The sequence below is a fragment of the Drosophila novamexicana genome, unplaced genomic scaffold (genome assembly GCF_003285875.2).
Source record: "Drosophila novamexicana strain 15010-1031.04,08,12 unplaced genomic scaffold, DnovRS2.1 tig00000152-arrow-arrow-pilon, whole genome shotgun sequence".
Taxonomy (NCBI): domain Eukaryota; kingdom Metazoa; phylum Arthropoda; class Insecta; order Diptera; family Drosophilidae; genus Drosophila; species Drosophila novamexicana.
The window spans coordinates 1-21,754 of NW_020824780.1; the positions used below are offsets into that span (position 1 = coordinate 1).

The 21,754-nt window shown below is 39.8% G+C and overlaps 2 protein-coding genes across 2 annotated transcripts in view; both read right to left on the reverse strand.

Moving 5' to 3' along the window:
* Positions 1–16: 16 nt before the first annotated feature.
* LOC115758317 (filamin-C-like) lies at positions 17–4,781 on the reverse strand (the record flags this gene model as incomplete). Its single annotated transcript, XM_030698883.1, is given in 6 exon segments — positions 17–92; positions 162–467; positions 1,060–1,086; positions 1,157–1,667; positions 1,669–1,706; positions 4,411–4,781. Coding segments are annotated over 6 exon segments (1,195 nt in total), but the record flags the coding sequence as incomplete, so codon positions are not given.
* Positions 4,782–14,884: 10,103 nt separating this feature from the next.
* The window catches only part of LOC115758318 (cyclic nucleotide-gated cation channel beta-1-like), a 35,684-nt gene continuing 28,814 nt past the window's right edge, over positions 14,885–21,754 (reverse strand). The window contains exons 4-10 of the mRNA XM_030698885.1: positions 20,639–20,790; positions 20,321–20,462; positions 20,011–20,148; positions 16,166–16,333; positions 15,528–15,744; positions 15,332–15,477; positions 14,885–15,210 (exon numbers count right to left, since the gene is read on the reverse strand). Of these exons, the coding sequence (XP_030554745.1) occupies positions 14,900–15,210; positions 15,332–15,477; positions 15,528–15,744; positions 16,166–16,333; positions 20,011–20,148; positions 20,321–20,462; positions 20,639–20,790 (1,274 nt within the window). The 3' untranslated portion in view covers positions 14,885–14,899. The remainder of the gene's footprint in view (positions 15,211–15,331; positions 15,478–15,527; positions 15,745–16,165; positions 16,334–20,010; positions 20,149–20,320; positions 20,463–20,638; positions 20,791–21,754) is intronic.

The window sequence follows — 21,754 nt, forward strand, 5'->3', positions numbered from 1 at the left end:
GGCTGGCCGGGATTACCGGACGGGGGCACCACGTGACAGCGCACTGAACTCAAGCTGATGTCCCGCGACAGCACGTCGATGCGGAAATGCGTCTGCGTGTGAAATGGGTATTAAGCATTAATGCAGGTCATGTCAAGCACACAGCTGTGCGTGGTACATACCGGTTCGCCCACACGGCCGGATGTGCTCTCCAAATAAACGTTGACCAGGTCGGAGAGCGGTGGTCGCGGCGGCACCCACTGCAGATGGGCTGCATATGCCATGATGCCCAGATGCTCAACTTCCGGATTCGCCATGTCCTTGGGCGTCAATATGGGCTGAACGCCCAGCTTGGCGCCAGCATCGACGGCCTTGCGTATATTGTTCTCATAGTGAAAGGGATCGGTGCTCAGCTTATCTGGCGCTGGTGCCGAGCCGCCCAGTCCCTTGATGATTTCGCACAGCACGCGTCCATCGTTCCAATCGGTCTACAATGCAATGCAATTAATAGTTTAAACCAATTACAATTAATGCACAATTATGATTGCGGGCGCGCAATTGTATATTCAGCCAGAGTGAGGGATAAAGTAATAGTGAGTAAGCAGAGCAATGGCTTTTTAAAATACCATTGTTTAAAATAACACTATTATATAATTATATACATAAGAAACCAAACATGAGAATCGCATAGAGAGCCGATTATAATAAAAGGTAAGTGGGTCAATAGGAACGGAAGTAGATGCAGAAGGTTGCAAGAGAGAGATGTGAAGAAAGGGATTAGATAGAGGTGAAGAAAAGTAGGGAAGAGTGCGAGATCGAGAAAGAGGGAGAGAGAGAGAGAAACAGAAAAGAGAATGAGAGAGAAACTAAAAAATAGAGAGGGATATCGGACAGAAGTAGAAAAAAGAAATTAAAGTTATAATAAATATTAAAAATACAGTACGAGGGGGGGGGGGAAGAATAATTTTAAACAAAGATGAAGAGCGAAAGAGAGAGAGAGAGAGCGTGTGTGAGAGGAATGTGATTTTCATCGGTTATAACTTTGAATTTATTAAGGGTCAATATATTGTTATCACTCACCGTAAAATTCTTGACGGGCTCCTTAACCTGTGTGTTAACCCAACGCATGGTGGCATTGTAGCCGGGTCCACCTGGTTTCATGAAGTACGACAAATACGTCATGCCGGAGCTCATCCAGCCAAGGCGAGGCCAGATACTCGGGCTCTAGCACCTTGGGCACACCGAACTCGCGCTGCGCCAGATTCATGGCATTGGTGCAATTGCGCACACTCTGACTAGGATCGAGACTGCGCCAGTGCGGAAACAGGCCCGGCTGGCAGTAGTCCAGCAACGCGGCCAAGTTGACGCCGCTATTCCAATCTGTCGTGAGATTGGTGATTTTGCAATCCGGCAGCGCGGCCTGCAGCCAGGCCAGCATGAGCTTGCGCGGTGGAAATTTGCTGCGTCCGATCTGGTAGCGCACAATCAGCGACCAGATGAGGCCCAATATCAGCTTCACGTTGCCATTGACAATGTCCACGTTGCCAATGTTCACCAGCTTGATGTGATCCGCCTCAATCGACTTGAGAGCGGTTGTGGCATTCTCCAGATAATGATGCTGATTGGCCGGCCGGCGATTCCACGATGGTTTCAGCGGACGCGTTTGCAGGTTCTCGACCAGCGCACAGACAGGTGCCATCGCAGAAGTCCGTAGCCCAGTCATGCACCTGCCCCAAGTGGAAGAAATGGCAGATGTTTTTTTTTTAGTTTTATTATTTATGTTTTTATTTTAATCACTAATGGCGAATCTTTCAATGGGCGTTAATTAGCATTGTCTGTGCGAAACTATGCATGTTTTCTGCTAATGTACCTACATGCCTGCTGCTGTCAGCCAGCTTTCATAATGGGCAATCAGCAAAGGTACAACAACACACAACAACAACACAAAAACAACAATAAGTTGAAAAGCCCGCTAGTTGTGGCCCACATTGGGCGTGTACCGCCTTCTGACTTGGCCGGAATACACTCACACGGCAAGGCTGGAGCTGAAGCTGAGGCTGGAGCTGAAGCTGTTGCCAGTTGGCTTTCTCCGGCATCGTCTTTGCAATTTTTGCCATTTGACATAAAGCTTTTTATCTTGGAGCTGTCAGCAGCCGGCGAGACAATCGCGTGTCTGTTGCTGTTTGTTTTCTGTTCGTGCCCCATACAGCAAATATTCTGTGGATGGCCATAAAAATCTCGCACATAGTTGCCAACGCGCTGTTCCCTAACAAGCGCCAACAACAGCTCCACTTTGGCTGGCAGTTGGGGGTGTTGTCTTTTGCTGTTATCGTTGTTGCTGTTGTTGCTGTTACTGTTCTTCTTCTTGTTGTCATGTGCGCATAACCTTTGAATTTGCAAGTCTATGCTGTGCGGGAGTGGATATTATCAAGAAGCGCTCATAAATTCCTATTGTCTGCTATGCGAAAAGTTTCATCATATATCCTAGAGGCAACCACATGCGCGAGGGACTGGCCTAGAGGACTCTCTGCTGACATCTGCTCCATTCGCATTAGATACTGTTAATTGATAACATCATAAGCTATGTAAGACACTAGATGTTAATAGTTTAACATATAGCTTCCTACAATCTTTGTTGAGTTGATCGGTAAGGCAATATTGATTCCTTTTCATGCATTAAACTATGCTAAATATATTCCATTTTCAATGTTTAAAATGCATAACATAAAAGCAACTAGCGTTGCTAACACATGTCTGTTAGAGTTTTCTGGGTATAAATTACTATCCAATAGCTGTATGATATTTATTCCCAAGCAAGTGCAAAACCAGAGTCTTTTTAAATTAGTTTTCTCACCAATGTGTAATAAGCAAATGCATTTTAGTTTAATTGCAAAACTGAAAAGCGTTTTACGTCAAACAATTTAAAGGGGCTGTTAACAACAGTCTAACCAGCTGTAATGCTAGCAGACAAATGTGTGGGCATTTTTTCACTAGCTTTTTTGAATGAATTTAATGAATTCTAGTTGTACTTTAATTGTTTATCTATATGACAAGCAATATGCCACACGATTTTTCTGCCTTAAAAATGAACGTTTCATTTATTGCAAACTGAAAAAACGTTTTACGCTTGTAATTAGTATGCGCTGTTAATAAAGATACTACTTTACTGCGTAAAGATACTAATGCATGGGAATACTTTACAGCTTGTTGTGAGAACAGTTTGTGAATATTGTATATCAAAAACCTAATGCATTTTAGACTCAATTAAATGCACCTGATAGAGTATTGAGCTGTGGCATGCCGAGCATAGTTTTCTTTAGTTGTTATTTTATGGCACAAAAGAGAATATGGCACACAGAGTTGATTGCAATTTTATTAGCCATAAGCTAGAATATAAAATGCACACTTGACAGTCTCAATTTGGCATTTTGACCTAAATATAGCAGCCAGGTTTGTTGGCATGTTGTTATTCATTTTTTAAGGCCTATTGTCATTGGCTGGGTGCTCAATTAGCGCTGTTTACAACCTGACTCGTATGCGAACTCTGCCCATTTTGGAGGGCTGCGGCCTTGCCCCAGCTGCCTGGTTGCCGGGCTGCCTCGTCGCATCATCTCTCGGTTTTTTTTGACTGTCCCAAATGTATGCATAAAACTTGAAAGATCTGTCGCTGGCTTTTGTTTTGTAACACGTAATGGCTTTGCAGCGATGCTGTGTTTTTTATTTATATATGTATTTATTTTAATTTGTTGTTTTTTTTGAGCTGCGGCCTTGGCATTCATGCGCCCAAATATGGCCAGTTCATGTGTGAGAAAAATATCTATAAAAATCAAAAACAACTAAAATCCAACAAAGGCGACTCGACCCGAAGCTGGCTTTCAAATTGACTAATGAAATGCATGCCACTTGAGCGCAAAGCAGCGATTGCATGTTCGTAATTGTAATTAAATTGACCGACGCAATTTGAAAATGTCGCCTTCGAGTGTTTCGGCTTTGTGTGAGTAAAGTTTGCCATTGAAGTCGTCGCACTTGCTCCAGGCGTGGGCGTTGCGTATACGCCGCGTGTGCGTGTGTGTGTGGGCGACAATGAGTCGAGATCTGAGCTGATATTTATGACTGTACCGGGGTGGCGTATGGTGCCTGGCCATTTAAGGCATTTTAAGGCCCCACGGAAGAGCAGCATACCAGCCAGACCTGCAGGCCCACGAGCTGTCCAAGCGTGCAAGCTGTAGCTGGGCATGCCAATGAGCCCAGGCCCTGCTCGAGGCGCTGATCTAATCCATTTGTATGTTACATACAGGTAATCGATAGTTCTATTGACTGGCCGACCATTGACTGAGTAACCGAGCGTCGTATTGTTAGACAGTTGCGCTTCACTGAACGCTCGCCTCTTATGTAAGTGTCTACGGACTAGCCCATATGCATAGCACTCACCTGCATGCCCGTCTCGCGCAAATGCTCGTTGACCCAATTGCGAAAGGTGTTCGCTTGGATTTCCACCCACAGGTCTTCGTTGCCGCGTATATTCATGCCCTTGGCGGCGGTGCCTTCGGGACTGCGCGCCACCAGGCCGGCATGTGTGATCTTTTGGGTCTCGGTGGTGCCATCTGTATTGTGCTTGAGCAGACCCGCGTGCGTCACCTTGGCGCCCTTGATATCTTTGACGTCCATTGTGGCGTTGTGGCGCTCACTTTTCGTCACCTCACTTCACCTCAGCTCACTACACTTCACTTCGGTACACTTTCGTTGCGTTTCGTTTGCCTCAGTTTTTTCTATGCAACTTCAGCTGGCAATTGTTTCATTGTATTTGCTTTTATTGTATTTCTATATTTTGATTTATTTTAATGACTATCCAATCAGCGTGAAACGAAAGATTAACAAAAATTCTATTAACTTGTTAATTGGGAAACGCGATTCGTTGCGATTTCAACGTCCGATTTCCCGATTTCGACTCCGACTCCGGTTCGATTCGATTTCGATTTCGATTTGCCGAGCGCACGCGATCATTGCCCAATGCGAACTGAGTGGCTGGCACTTTGGGCCACTTGCTTTCTGGCCAAAACAAACAGCATGCGAGGCGGTGAGTGCAAAAACAATGACGTCATGACAGAGCTTAAAGCTCGGCTTGACAACGGCAACAACAACAACAAGAACAACAACAACCACCAGCACAACAACAAGAGATACAAAAATGTGGGTATGCGAATCCGAATCCGAATCTGGCTATAGAAAAACTGGTTTGCAACGTTCGTTCCAAGCCAAAGCGAAGCGAGCCAAAAGGAAAAATTGAAAAAAGTATCTGACAATAAAACACGAAAAACAACAACCACAGAAAATATTCACTTAGTTTGGAATTTCGCCGCAAAAACAAAAACTTTGCGATCTCAGTGCGGTGGGCAGCGTCTAAAAAAAAATATAAAAAAAAAAAATAAAAAACAAATAAGAGTGCTCTAGTAAGGGAGTGCTAGCTAGTAGATACCCCGTACCCAGTGTCCAGTATCTAGAGTTCCTACTCTGTATATGGTATAGAAATAATCCATATACCATAGTTGGTATCTTTAGCCTTTATAATCTTCGAGTTATCCTTAAAAACCTCAACAATTCAAGTCAATATCAGGAGGTGTTATGGATAAATAAAGTTAAACTCGATATTTTGTTATTTTTAAATGAACTTCTTCTAGCTTTCGAGTGCCCGTGTTACAACAGACTGGGAGCAGAGGCATATGCCTAGATCAAATCAGCTCGCCGTCCTGATCTGGAATATTCCTTAGATTATGCGATCACAGATGCCTCCTTGGCCTGTTACATAGATTCGCACAAAACTACTATAACCCTTTTTAGCCATTTTCCGTGGTTACAGGGTATTAAAAGTGTGTGGTTGTTGTTGGCGCAGCGTAGGAAACTGTAAGTCTTTCACAACAGCCACAGCGTGGAGCGAGTTAGAAGGCCGTCAAGGTTTCTGCTTACAGCCCATATAACATAAACAGCGTTTGCTGCGGCCTGGTCTCGCTGGTGTCTGGGTGGGGTGTCGCTCTGACGCACTGCGCCAGCAAATGTGGCAGCTTAGACAAACACACACACACACACACAAGCACACACATACAATTGCAATTATAATTGTCTGGGCAATTGATCAATGTGGGACAATTTCACTTCGCTTTTACCGCAGGCATTTCGACCAAATTGAAAGCTACTTGAAATGCGCTAATTGGGGTCTGCTTGATAGTTCGTTTAGCAAATGCTGCCAAAAAACACAAATTGCGGTTTGTTGTTGCGGTCCAAAGGCCCCGCGCGCCTACTCAAAGCTGGCCAACATTTGCATTTGGGCAGAAGACAGCGAGGCGTCAAAGGTGCAAAGGCCTTAATTATCGGAAATCCGGTTTTAAATAGATTCATACACACATTCGTATTAGCCATTTACATACATCATCTTGGGGGCTCACATTTCAAATACCAAAATTGTTTTATTTTCGCATATTGAGAAACAATTTTTGTTGAACGTGTTTACTGTATTTGATGATGACATCACGCATCTTCCATGGAAGCGCGACAAGTCCACAAGCTCAGTGTGCTGACTTTTTTGTACAAAAACTGATTGAAAAACAAGTAAGAACGCCCTCGACGGTTGTGCTCGACGAGCTGATGCCCTGTGTTCGCATGGTGTCTGAATCTCTCTCTCTCTCTCAGACATGCATCACAATGTAAAGATGAATAAGACTTGAAAGCGCAATGAATTACCTACATTGATCCCAAGTAGTGTTAATTGACCGAGAGGGTCATATATTCATTCATAATATATTAACAGAATAATCATCAACATTCCTGTTATTTAACAGCTCTGTTAACAGTTCTGCTTTCACAGCAGCTGTAATGCAAACTGTAAGTGTATATATATGCCATACGATTTTTACCTATACTTTTCTATAAAGGCTAGATGACGTGAACCTTAATGATACCCTGCACTTTAAACATTTTTATGGCTACAGGGTATAATTACACTATGAATTGCGCTGCGAAAATTGCATAAATTTAGATAGACAGCAAATAGTTGGAAGTGATTTCCACATGTGTAAACGGTCAACAGGCTGAAAAAAAGCTTTAAGGTCGTCAGCGAAATGAGTTATGGATTTATGTACTCGTATATGTGGAATGTAGTGTAGTATATATTATACATTATGTGACTAAACTGAACTGAAGTCAACTCAATTCAACTGAACTCAACTGAAATGAAGTCAATTGTGATCTGTTGCTGTTGCTGCTGCTGATGTCATGTGGTTGCAATTGGCATTGGCAATGAACCTGGTCGTAATTAGTTGTAGTTAATGAGCACGCGTTCTAAATCGAGGCATTTTAGTGGGACAGCGCCAGCTAATTTCGCAAGGTCATGGGAATGGGCACAGCCTGAAGTTTAACGTCCACTTCAACAACAACTCTAAGCTTTAACATCACTCCCAACTACAGCCACAATTGAGGCAATGCGCTGTTTGAACAGTGGTCAAGAGAGCAAACAGTCAACGAAAGTGTTTGGCTAGTTGCCTCATTTGTTTGCCGTTTTTTACTAGCCTTGTTGCTGTTGTTGTCGCCAGTTGATGTTGTTGTTTTCTGTTAACATCTTTAACGTGACTCAAGCGGCTTGTTTGAGCCGAACAATACAACGTGTACACGCCCAGTTTTAGTTTTAGGGCCATGCCAGTTACATTACGTAAGCGGCTGAAAACATTTTAGGCTTAGCCACTAAATCTGGCCAAACTGGAGCTGGCCAAGTTTTTGCAACGATATCATGCATTGCATGTGTAGGTGTTTTCCTTTATTTTTTTCCCATTTGGCTGTGTGGCATTTTTACACATTTTTCGATTTGGTTCGATTTTGCTGTCCGAAATTCGCCTTGCCAGAACACCCCACACACCCACACACGCATACCTAATTCACACACAACCCCAGAGCAGCGTCAGCAGAGCACCCACATGAACATGGAGCTGCTTCTGGCCGTTGTGCTGTGGTGGTTCAACGCCTCGTTCTAGACGTGGGCGAGGTTTTCAAGTTTGATTTGTGCCAAAGCAAGCGACAAATGCGCATTGAATTGTGAATAATTTTATGGTGTGATACAAAACAATGTAAGATACGACACTTTTATTATGCTTCAACTTGTAGCGAAACTCACGGCATAGCCAAGTCGTCAAGTAAACGATAAAAAGGGGAGTTTCTAGTGTTGCAAGGAAATAATTGCTACTGTGTGGGTTAGAACTCAGTTATGGCTTCGAGTAATTATGTCAATGAGTTAGAAGGTGCTCAATGCTTTTGAATAACACTCAGCAGAGCAGAGCAATTAGTTAAGTATCTGAGTGTTTAAGCTATGTAATTGTTAAATATTTAATATATAAATAACAGTCTATGTGTACGTTAATTTCATTTTTATTTTTCTTAATCCAGTGATTATAAAGTTAAAGTTCAATCAAGAGAAGTTGAATATTTTCTTTAATCTAGCTCAAATGTTAATGTCCTCTGTAATCCTCTCTTGTTACATTAATCTGTTATGTTAATCTTCTTGCAGTCCTGATACATGTACTTCCCGATGTTAAGTGGTTTGTTAGCTTAAAAACAAAGTCAAATTATGTGAGATGTATTCCTGACTCTGTAAAAAGGCTTTAATTGCAGTCAAGCTAACAGCTGAATAAGCACACAATAAATTAACAAGTTGACTATTTATTATTTGACTCTTACTATAGGATGCCACATTTTTTATTTGGCTCATTCTTGAATTTGATATGTAAAAAACATTAGCTATTTTTACATATAATAGGAAATGCCAATGGATTGTTAATTGTAATTTGTTTCATAATACAACGAATTTCCATTATTATTGGCTTCGCATGATATTCATGTTAATTTTATTTGCCTTGTATGCCTTTCGGCTGTCTCATTGGCAAATGCTATGTCAGCTATACTATAGCCATTATTTATCTATAACTTGGCTTTTGGACACGCCTTGAACTAACTGGCAGCTCATTAACGTCGCGTTTCCTATGAATTGTTGGCAAACGAGCGTTTATTTTTGGCAGCATTTATTGCTTTTCATAAATAGAAGAGAACACACACCAGCGCACAAATGCACACACATACACCGACACACACACACGCATACCCAGCACACTTGAGGCGCGCTTCAAGTTTGTGTCTTCAGTCTTTTGATTTATGCCGTTAGACGTCACCAAAGCGCAGCCGTGTGTTCTATTGTATTTTTTACCTCTATTGTTTTTTTTTTTTTTTTTTTTAATTTTTGCTCATTATTTTACACACTCGACTTAGGGGCACTTAAAAAAATCAAGAAAAAAAGCCAGTGTGCCAGGCAGTCCATAACAGCCCAATTACCATTAACTAACTGCAACTGAATGCGGCCTAACACGAGGCGAGCAAAAACTAAAAACTAAAAACTAAAACTGAAGCTAAAACAAAACAGTAAAAAGTAAACTAAAAACCAATCGAAAAACCAGATTCAGATAGAGATTCCGACACAAGAAATAACTTTCGGTTTTAGCGCTGATCGTCGTATGCGGCATTACGTAATGGGCCAAGAAAATGCAAATACAGCAACAGAAATATTCAAAGACAACGCCCGCGACTTTTGGTATTTGCACGCCCAAAAACGAACTTCCATTGTGAACTAGCTGTTCTGATATTGTGATTATGATGTTTGCTGTTACGACTATTATTGCCGTTGCCTTGTTCACACGGCCGCATTTAGTTCACGTGTTTAGCACAAATATCAGGCAGCAAAAAAGATAGATATATATATATATATATATGTATATGTATGTATATGTATAAACAGGCAGAGGTAGAGCAACAATAATGCTGTATGGCTGCCTAATTTGTGGCTGGAAATTAGAACAGCACGCAACGCGAGCTGAGATGCGAGCAGCTGTGCCTGTGTCTCGTCTTGTCTCGTCTCGGGCAGGCACAGAGAATAATAACTTTGAGAATGTGTTTCAAACTTGGCTAAAAACAACGCACACAGCGAAGCAGTCAAAACACTACTCGCTTAACTTATGCATAAATATTAAATTATGCTTGAGCGTTAGCTAGGGATGGCATCGGAGAGGGGCGCGGGCGTTGCTACGCGGTGCACTTGAGCAGTTATTGTTAGTTTTATATCAAAGTTAGTTGGGGCCAAGTTAAGCGGCGGTTATTTATTTTTATAGCATTTCTCGCTAGGTTTTTATATCATATTTTATTATCTTTTATCTTTGTTTTTGTGTTTTATTTGTTTAGCACTTGTTGCTGTTCGCCTCTTCTTGCACTTGCCTCGAATGGGGCGGGGCGGGGCAGTGCCCCTTTTTTGCTTTACTTTGATTCGGCGAAAAAACACGTCCAGCGCGCACGAGTTGCTCACAACGACTGAACTACGTAGCGCGCTTTAAGCCAAGTTTCAGTTGCGATCATTTCCAGCCGCAAAAAGCTTTTAGCTGGAAACCAGCCGAAGACGTCATCGTTTCCACATTGCGATCTTGGCTTGTTTTGCTTACCAGCTTTGTTGCGCTTTTGTTTTGGGCTCTTCATTCGCCTTAAAGTTCCCTCTGTTGCTGTTGTTGACGTTGTTGTTGTTGTTGTTGTTGCGAGTGGTTTAGTGGCTCCGTTTACGAAACGCATTTCGATTCTGGAGTTGTTATTTCAGTTAGTTTTAATGGACTGCACGTTAATTATCGATGACTCTGTGGTTTTTCTCTTGATAATTGAACAATTTGTATGGGTCGCTGCGGCTTATTTCAAAAGTTATTGATTATAAAACGCAGCTTGAGCTATTACTGGCGCCCTCCCTCTGCTGTCCCCTTACTTAAGTCTTACCCTTCGCCAAGCCCCACCTCATAAGTGGAAACAATGCGTTTTCTTTCATTTCTCAAGAATTTTTTTTGTTTGTTTTGATTTTATTTGTATTTTTAGTGTTTTTTTTTTCCTTTTTGTGTGTTTGTTGTTCGTTTTTTCATCAATTTGTCATATTTGTTACCCTTTGCTTGCGCTGTAGCTGTCAGTTTTGTGTTGTTTTGTGGCTAAGCACAACATGGCTTTAAAATGCTCTTGTTTATGATCGAACTGAACAATCATAAGTACATAAGTATTTGGGTATACAGGTGTATTAGATAAGCTCGATTCACTTGCTGCAAATCGGCGCTGACTGCTCTGAATATTATCTTAAAAAATGCCATTAATTTGTTTTTATACGATTTTTTTGCTTTCATTTTTTGCTGCTGCTCTTATGTTTTTTTTTTTTATATATATATTTTTTTGTTTTTACTTGTGAATGAAGTCATGCTGAATTAATTTATTGTATAATCTTATAATTAATTAATTAATTTATAGTCACAAAATAAAGCTATAAATGTTGTTGGTTTTCTCATAGTACAATGCTTTAAATTAATTCATAAAATTATTTAGCACATTTCTCAAGCCCTACACAAACTGTAAGCTTTAACATACGGCAAATCCACGGCTCTACCTTCCGCAACTCCCCATATTTGTTCTACAATTAGCAACAACACAACCAAATCGATGTAGTTTCTTCTCTTCCTCTTTCCTATATACTCTTCCTAACAAATCGAATAACGAAAGCCTTGAGCTAACCAAAGAAATGCCAACAAACATTTGTAGATGCCAACCGGGAAAGGAAGTTTTTCTATATCGAGATTCTCTGATGTTTTCTTCAATGAGATCATCTCCAAATCCTTCCAGGCCCTAGTTCAAGCCTTCTCTGCATTAGGTGCTATGTTTAAGCATGCTAAGAAGCAATAAAATGTATAATTATAATTATCTAATAATAACGTTATTTTGTTCACACTTGGCTAACTAAAAATCAAAACCTTCAACAATTTTTAGCGTAATTTCTTTTTGTTTTCAATATTTTTTTTTCTCATTTTCATTATCATTTTTCGTCTTAGATGAAACCCCATTTTATGTTTATTGTAATTTTTAATGTAGGCATATTAATGAATAAACTTCTCTTTTATATATGTTTCTTTCGTTTATAATAATAATAAATTGCAAAAATGTTTTGAAATACAATACAATTAGGTTTAAACTATGAAAAGGAATTATGAAATTGTAGTTGCTTGAATTGCGTCTTTTTAGTTTTTATCCGAAAAAAGTATGAAAAATCTAAGAGAAAATGCTAACAAAATGAGTTTGTGTGCGTGGAATTTCCATCATCAGCATGAAGTGAATTAGTTTGTTATAGTTGGTTTTTCTTTCTATATGGGATTTGCTCGCAGCTGGAGCTACAATAGCACATTAACTAGCGGCTTATAGACATTCAATCAATCAATCAATCAATCAATCAATCAATCAATCAATCAATCAATCAATCAATCAATCATCAATCAATCGTCAATTAATCGCATACTCATTGATACACTTAAGTAAATAGCTTAATTTTTTGTCGTATATACTCGTAATTATTACTTGTGGAATATATGTGTGTGTATATGAGTGTGTGTGTGTGTGTCAGTGAGTGTGTGTATGTGTGTGTGTGTGTGTATTTGTGTTGACACAGAACAATTTCTGAAATATTATTTGGTCTTCCCTTGTACACATCTAATGGTAACTAATTAAGTTTCTTTTTTTTTTGTTATTTCTAAAGTTAATATCTAAATTCTTCGGTCTTCGATCACTTAAGCCTGCAGTGCGTTCCCATATTATGGGTTTACCAAAATCATCGCTGAGTTCTGCTACAGAACTTACTCTACAGCGTTTAGAATCCATCATCATCATGATCATCATCATCGTCATCATCAACTATATCTTTGAATCTTATCTCAAATGTGACTTCAGCATTCGTTTCGCTTGGCAACTAACTAACATTACAATACATTTAGATCTTTCAGTTGAGAGTATCCATAGCATATATATCAACATACCCAATGCCATATTACATACAATATACTAATATAGTAGCACAATATAATATTGCATTAAAAGTTGTTTGACAGTTGTTTTTTTTTTTTTTTTTTACCATTTTCTTGCTTTTTTCTACCCAATTATTGGTTTTGGTTTTTCGTTTCGATTTTGTATGTATTTTGTGTGTATAATGTTTTTTTTTAATATTTTTTTTCTTGGTTTAGTTTGTATTTCAGTTTAGTTTTAGTGTCTGTTGTATGCTGTGGCAGTTCTTTTCCAATAGTACAAATATTTTGCAAATATCTTTTGTTTAGTTTTATCATAAATTTGTTTAGTTTTTCCTTTTTTCTGTATTGAATATTATTTTCAATTTTAAAGTAAATCGTTTCCCATATACACATCTAGTAAATTTTGTCAAATTACAATTACATTTAGCAAATATTACAATACGCTAATTGTTCATTATTACATTATTATTAGTTAGTTCAATTTAAATTAAATTATTATTAGAGTAAATACCGGTTTGTTTGTGTTTGTGTTTTTGTTACTTTTTTTTTTCTTTTTTTTTTGTATTTTTGTTAGATAATCATTTTAATTTTTGATATTTTCTAATTGAATCCTTAGATAGAAAATATTTACAATGCGCGTAGTTGTATATGGATTAATAATGAGAGTGTAATTTGTAATCATTTAAATAAAATTAGCGAAAATACTAAACTCTAATGATGCTACCTACACACCTAGCTATATATATATATGTATATATATATTTGCATGTATACATATATGTTTATGAAAATGGTAGCATGGCAAAAAGTTGTAGGTATATATTTGTATAGAGCGAGAGTGACAGCTAGAGCTGTCAAACAACGGTTTATATGAGCTGAGTTGAGTTTTCTGTTTGGAGTTTCTGTAATTCGGAATATCTATTAAAGCTTTTCCGATATAGGTATTTACTTAAATAGATACTTTGCAAATATATTGGCTTAGTTTTTAAAAAGTTTTTCACAAGTCTTAACTTAACTATAACTTCCTTGGTTTTCTTTTTGGAATTTGAAAGATGCAAACAAAACTAGTAAATGGGTTTATTCATTCATTTGTCTTCATCATTTTTTTATTAGCTTTATGTACATATTGCTTTGACCTATGCCAACCTCAGAGCGGTTGTTGCAGTTGTCTAAACAATTCTGGCAGTGCCATTTAGTGGGTGAATGGTGGATCCTAGCACAAACCACATGCGTTCCTAACACTAGCCTATTCACTTAGCTCTGCCTACACTGAAAACAATACTCATTAACTTTTATACTCATGTATCTTACTTGCGATTTGCTTGTCTCTCATTTATGGTTTCACCTTTCTCGTTTCTCTGTGGTCCTACAGCGAGCAATATTTGGCATTCTTGTGGTTGTTGTTGTTGTGTGTTGTTGTTGCTGTTGTTGTTTGTGTTGCATTGTTGCTGGCGCGTTGCATGCGCCGCAAGATTTGGCCAGTTTGCTGTCGCTGTCGCTGTGGCTGCAGCTGTACCTGTGGCTTTGGCTGTTGCAGCTCCTGTTGCAGCTCCGTCTCCCCCGCCGTGCTGTTGCTTGTGCTAGCAGCTGCTGCTCCTGTTCGCGTCGGGGTCATTCAGTTAGTAAGGCAATTTGTCAATTTGGCAATATTTCAACCGCATGCACAACAATCACACACACACACACAAACACACAGACACACACATAGATAGAGGGAGCGAGCGTATGAAAGACATGTACAAACATGTTTGGAGCGGGGCGCGGCACACACACAGCGAGACACATAGAGAGTTTAACACACAGAGAGAGAAAGAGAGAGAGAGAGAGAGAGAGTATGATGCAAATGTTTATGAGGCGTTGCTTTCGCATTCGTTGTGGGCGGCACGGCCACGACCACGCCCATTTGATTATTTAGTTTTTTGGTTTTGGTTGGATTTTTGTCGAATGTCGAATGAATCATGGAGTCATGAGGAACATGATATGTACACCATACCGATCGGCTGATGCTGATGGGGCAGCACGCTCCCGTGTTATATGATACTCTCGCGATTCCGTTCCAGCTCCTCGGCCTCATTATCTGGATCCACGCTGGACGTGGACGAAACGCCGCAGATTTGCATTTCAATCTCTGCTAGACGATTCTCCAAATCCCATTGCTGCTGCGAGAGTTTCGTATTAAGAGCCTGATTCTCCGATTCAACTGTATGCAGGCGTTCTCTCAAACGCTTGATCTCATCCTCCAGAGCCTCATGAGAGCCGAGCAGCGGTGTGGTGCCGCCACCAACACCTCCAACGCCAGCGCCATAGCACTCCAGCTGTGAGCTCGAGTCGCAAATGTGACCTAAACAGTTAGAAAAAAAACGAGAGACGGGGCGAGAGGGTGGGCATGTTAGAGTGGCATAGGTTTTATTTAAAGACCGAGAGAGAGAGAGAGGAAGAGAGGGGGGAGAATGTGAGCTCACCTGTGTGACTGGGCTGAGATTGCGGTCGCATTGAGTGGTGCGAGGTGGCGCGACTGCGCGGCCGCTCCTCAGAGCCATGTGCGCTGGGACTGACCGAACGTGGCGAGTCCGTGGCACGCACCAAATGCTCCGTATAGCTGCGTGGACTGCAAGCATTTAGTCGGGGGAAGCGCAGCGAGCAGAAGCCAAGACTCACCTGTAGCCATGCGTATGCGGCAGCTGCTGGTGATGTTGCTGCTGTTGTGCCTGTTGCTGCTGCAGTTGCAGCTGCTGCTGCTGTTGCTGCTGCACCTGATGATGCTGCACCTGATGCAGCATGTTGACTGAGGCCGGCGGCAGCCACATATCCTCCAGCGTGGTGCGGCCGCAGCTCTCCACCAGGCCCGGCGTTGACTGGCAGCGGCCCATGGCAACTACATTAAAGTATTTGACTGTGTTTTAAAATCAAAAACGATCACAGAAAAAACAAGTGAGGGGGAAAAACAAACGGAAAGCAAAACAATCGATTTGTGTTATTTCAAGGGGGGCAATCGTATTTGCATTCAAATTCGTACACTCGGAGAAAAACGCAGTGTGTTAGAAAAAAGCTTGAAATAAGTACAAAATACTTATTACACGGCTTTGCGTACTTGAAATTAATAGTTTCGGTTTTCAGAATAGTTAAAATACGAATTTGATTATCAACAACATTTGAGTTTGTGTTTTTCTCTGAGTGTATGCACATACCCTGCTTTTGGGCTTAATTTCGAGTGTGTGTGTGTGTGGATGTGTGCTGGGCGGCTGTGTGCGAGGTATAACTATATAAAGAAGTTTATGAGCTGCTTTACAACATACCTTTCTCCAGTGGCGCCTTCTTGTATTTCTCCAAACGCTTGACGGCTATCGACTCCAAGCGAACACGCGCCGCCGGATACTCCTTAAGCACGTCCCACATGTCCTTTTTGCTCAGCACGAACAGATCGCTGTAGCCCACGGAGCGAACGCTGGCGGTCCGTCTGTTGCCTGCACAAGTAGCACAGTGTGGCAAGTTGGCAAATGTGGCGATGTTGCACGTTTGCAGCAATGAAGGGAATGAGGCATAAAGTTTAATATCAATAACTTGCCAAAGGTATTTCTCGTTGCTCTTGTTCTTGTTGTTGTTGTTGTGGGTGTAGTCTGTTGTTCTTATTGTTGTCTGCACACAAACAAACAAACACATTCGTACACACACACACACACATTAATATTGCATGCCAACTGAAGGTATGCAGGCAATTGGTTGCGAGCTATACAGGGTTGGGGGACTTGTTGCAATTGGAAATTGGAAGTTGGGAAATTGGGCTGACAATTTCACAGGGCAATTTATTGGATGCCCAAGTGCTACATATAGCTACAAAGATATGTTATGTACGTCTGTCTGTTTTTCTGTCTGTCGCTTTTGTTCGGGCATCCTTTTGCTACAATCAAGCACTGGCTGCTATAACAGCAACAGTTTACTCAGACCAACAGCTCAAATTGTGCTTAAATATTTCATTGCATACTTTTGCGAGCTGCCAGATTGCAGCTAGTTGAGCCGTTGAAAGTTGGTTGGTTGCTGAGTCGCTGAGTTGCCATTTCAACATTTCAATTTAACTTGTTGGCAATTAGCATAACATTTGTTTTTAATCGTTTACGCAGGCCTATTCCAGCTAAGGGTAAGATTTACTTTAACTTATTGTCAAATTTCATGCTCTTCTCACAAGTTTTTGTGGACGGAACAACCTGGCTTAACTTACCAGCTAGACAAATCAGCTATTAAATATTTACAAGGTAGAGCGTTGCCACCTTGTCTTACATAGCTTTATGACTGATTTATGATATGCTTAGTTGACAGAAAGTCTTCGGCAAGCTGGATAAGAAATTGTTGAATAAGGAATTTCAAGAATTTATACAACACTATTAATTCCGCGTTGCCAAACTTGACATTGAGCATGAGATAGCAAAATGCAACCTGAAAGCTTGTCAAATTTGGAAATTCTTATCAGCTTACAGCAGCATATAAACTTAAGAAAATGCAATATTGTTGCGAAAATGTAACAAAATTGATTGCTTGATACATTCTAACGAAAAGTCCCTAAGATATGCAGCCTAAATTGTAGCAAATGATGTTATCTATTTATTGGAGTTTAAGTTGGCGTGCAATTTAAATGCCTTCGCGTATTTGTGTGTGTGTGTGGAATATCGAAATGTATGTAAATTGTGGCAACAAGGTAACATATACTTAATTTTAACACTGTCAAAAACAATTCAAACGTTTAAATTACGGCCAGGCAAAGCAATACAACAACGATTCACAGAGAGACAGTTATAAATATAGAGGGAGAGAGAGAGAGAGAGAGAGATACAGAGACAGGGCGAGAGTTATAGAGAAAGTAGAGCTGATTAGAAAAAGAAATTAATAGATATTTGAAATTGTCAGTTGCTCACGCTTAAAACTACTTAAGGGACATACTAATTGGATTGTGTTTTCGTTGGTAATGAAAGTGCTTAAATCATGCAAGTGCATAAAAGAATGAACAATAAACAATTTAAATGATAAACGAAATGCTTCGATTTTATTGATTTGTGTGTCCAAGTTTGCAGCAGCAGCAGCAGCAACAATAGCAGCAATTCGCTTGAGGTGACAACAGCTTGACAGCAACTTGGCCAATTGTCTGACAAAGTCAACGACTAATTGAGCCAGACGAGGCAAAAGTTTTGTGGCAACGGCAAACGGCAACTTTTGTCAGCCCTTGCTAATAGAATTAAGTTGTTGTTGCTGCTCCTGTTGTAAATTGAATTAAGCGGCTGCAAGTGAAGCGCCACTGCAGCATGTAGTGTCCCACATGAACACACACTATATGCGAGCATGGGATGCGCTAAGATAAATTTTGGCATTGTTGTTAATTATGTGTCACACATGAGAACACTATATATAGGAATATATATATGTATATAAAAGGTATGTGTACGTGATTTATCGCAGTAATTTACAGTCGAGTTCAGTTGAGTTGAGTTGCGTTTAGCTAAAATCAAGTAGCATCGCTTTAAGCTGCCTTTCAATATCAACTGAAAATAAAAACCAAAATTTACTTTGACAGTAACAATAAATTGCACATTATTATTGCTGATTTAAGCCAATTTATCTGTAGTTTATTGCATTGTTTAATTGTGCAAAATGTACTGTACATATGTGTGTATATATATACACATATATATATATCCATTTATATATGTAGGTAAATAAAACGGTGTGCATGCAGGTGTAATAATTGCATTTGGCATTCATTAATTGTGCTCAGCGCCAGGGCAAAGCCAGTGAGTGAGCGGGGGGTAAACAGGGTGAGAGAACAGGGCAAATAAACTTGTTTTTATGCATGTGTGTGTGTTTGTGTGCTATAAAAGAGCATTGCATACTTTTAGGACGGGCATTAAAACAATTTTTTGGCAGAAAAATGCAAAAATATGCAAAAGAGCAAAAAAATTGTTACGTGCGTTTTGCAGCTGCCAGTGAAAAACAGCAAAAAACAAACAATAAAAAACAGGAAACAATAGTTAACTTCATGTTGCCGAACTATAAATACACTAAACTATATATGTAAAGCCGATCTGGTCAAAAAAAATAATAAACTTTTGTTCAGAACACAAAATTTACATTATCGTAAGCAAGTTCCAATGCTAAAGGCTTAACGCTTGATATATAAAAGCATGATTTTGTATATTTTTGATCAATTTGCCTTAAAAATAATAACACACATAATTGGTTAACTTGGTCGTAATACCTTTCAATAAAAACGCGTTGCTTTTAGAAGAACTCAATTATCGACTGCTAGTAAATATGGCAGATATAGACTATAACAATTCAGATTTTGTGAACTGAATCTTTCTTTTCGTGCTATATAATATAGTAGTAAATCAAGGTATCAACGCACTTAAAAAACTTAAAAGCTGTATACAAAAACATTCCATTTGTAACCTATATGTTCTACTGTAGCGATACGATATCTGCATACAGTCCAATAAATTTACAACCAACGGCTAAAATAATAACCTGCTAAAACCTAATATAAGTCGAAATTGTGTAACACATTTAATGGCACATTAATGATACCCGCCGCAAGCGCATTATAAGCAATTGTAGTGCTTCAATAAATGTAAGCATAAATAAATTAAATTACATCAATTGTATTTTTGTATATTTTAATCAATTGATGGAATTTAAACGATTACGAGTGCGCCTGGCTGATGTCTGCTCTATTAAATATTGCAACGAAATTGTAAAAATAATAAATAAATGTGTGCGAAAAAACACAGACAAAAATGTGTGTGTGATTGTGGATGAGTGGGGGTATGAGGGTGTCCGGGTGGAGGAAAAGGAGCTTAAACCAGATAAGGTAGTTGTGCTGCTAAATGAAATGCAACATGAGCGTTGCCTAAGTTAATGTGCAGTGGAATACTCTTTAAGGACTTCTTTTGCAAAATGTACTTTCTATAGACACGTATAAAATACATAGCTAAAAAATATTTGGAGAATTTTATTAAAAACTTGTGTTGTGTTTTGTTTTAATCATTTGGATTGGTTGTTGTTGCTGTTGTTGTTGTTGTTGTAGTTACATTAATTTGTTGTTATTGTTATTGTTCCGCCTGTCGCACTAAAACGGGATATTTACCAAGTTCTTTACCTGCGGTGCCCATATTCAGTATACTAATCTCGCCGAAATAGGAACCTGCCTTTAACGAGGCCATCACCGTTTTGCCATTGTCAGCAACGACCTGCAATCGTCCACGATTCACAATGTACATCTCCTTGCCCACCTCGCCTGCGAGAGTGAAAGAGAAAGTGTGAGAGAGAAAGCGAAGTGAGTAAGTTAGGGTGGTTTCTCAAATGATATATATATATATATATATAGATATATATACATATATATAGTGTAGATATATGTAAGTGCATTTATATAGAAGCATAAGCTGAACGTCTCTCTGGTCACTCACCTTTCCGGCAAATGTAGTCGCCCGGGGAGAAGAGCACGGGCCGCAGTCTCAGCACCAATTCGCAAAGGAAACCCGCTTCAGTGTTTTGAAAAATCTCAACCCGCTTAAGTGTATCTAAATGGACGTTAATTGCTATTTCAGCCTGGAAAACAGAAAAGAACAGAAAACAGAGACACAGTTGAGCGGTTGGGTCTGTTTTGGAATTAAGGACAAAGGGCGTAACCAGTAGCAGGATAACATGCTACAGAAAATGGACAATTCATGTTGCCACAGCAGTTGGTTGGAGCATCTGTTTTGTGTACGGTGCGGATTATTTACCTTTAATTTATCAGGAAGACAGGATACGGCGCGCTCCTCGTCCGAGCACTTTTGCGTGAGCCACAGGTAATCGAACCATTTGATGACCTTCACCTGCAGATGATTCGGCACACGCCGCATGCGCATGTACGTCTTAACTCCGTCCAGCTTGGCTACGAATGGCAATAGTATTCGATTTATATCTCAATCTATACATATATATCTGTATACATATAGATATGCTTATTATATATGCATGCTTGTTTGTGCTGTGGATTACACGCAAATCGAAACGCTTGCCGCATACAAATGGCCATTGGCCAGCGGCCCCTCCAGCTAATCGCTGCGGCTTCAGACCCAATCAGCGTTTTATTCTGCATAAATTTCATTATGCGCATACACTCAGAGAAAACCCCAAGCTTTTTGTACTTGAATTAGGCAAAATGATAAAAATTGCAATCAATACTGATTCTTTTGAATTCAAATAAGAATATCTTAAATAAAGAACATTGTTCAATTACAAAATGTATATCAACTATCAAAGCCTTCTTCATTTAAGAAATTCTCCACTTAAATTGAAAACGTAACAAACTATTAAATTAAAATTAAAAATAAATTGAAATTACTTCAGCTGCGCTTTCTCTCAGTGTACAAGCTTTTTGTGCTTAGCCCAATTTCCTAGAAAAGAAAATCAGTTCGAGCCGTAACACCTGGCGTATGCTTAATATTAAGTTGTAATTAGTTCGGGCTATTTAGGAATGTTTGCAGAATGTCGCTTTATCTCGAACATTATTTTTAGAACTAGGCTATATGCGGAACCTTAGCTAGATTTACAGACTGTGTAATCAAAATTTACGTTCGTTTTCTAGAGTTAAGTGCAGTTCCGGACGTCTTTGTTCTTACTAACTGCCAGGTATGTGTGTATGTGCGCGTGTGTGAGGAAATTAAATCTCTACTTAGCTCAACGTCACTGCCAGCAAATATTGACACAATTTGTCGATTGACAACTGCGGCTGGCTGTAGATGTTGGCGGTGCTGTAGGGGGTGGCGGAGGTGGTGAAGGTGCTGCTGTTGTTGTTCTCATCGTTGTTGTTGATGTTGGTGGTGGTGCCACATTGACAGACAACGGCTGAGAGC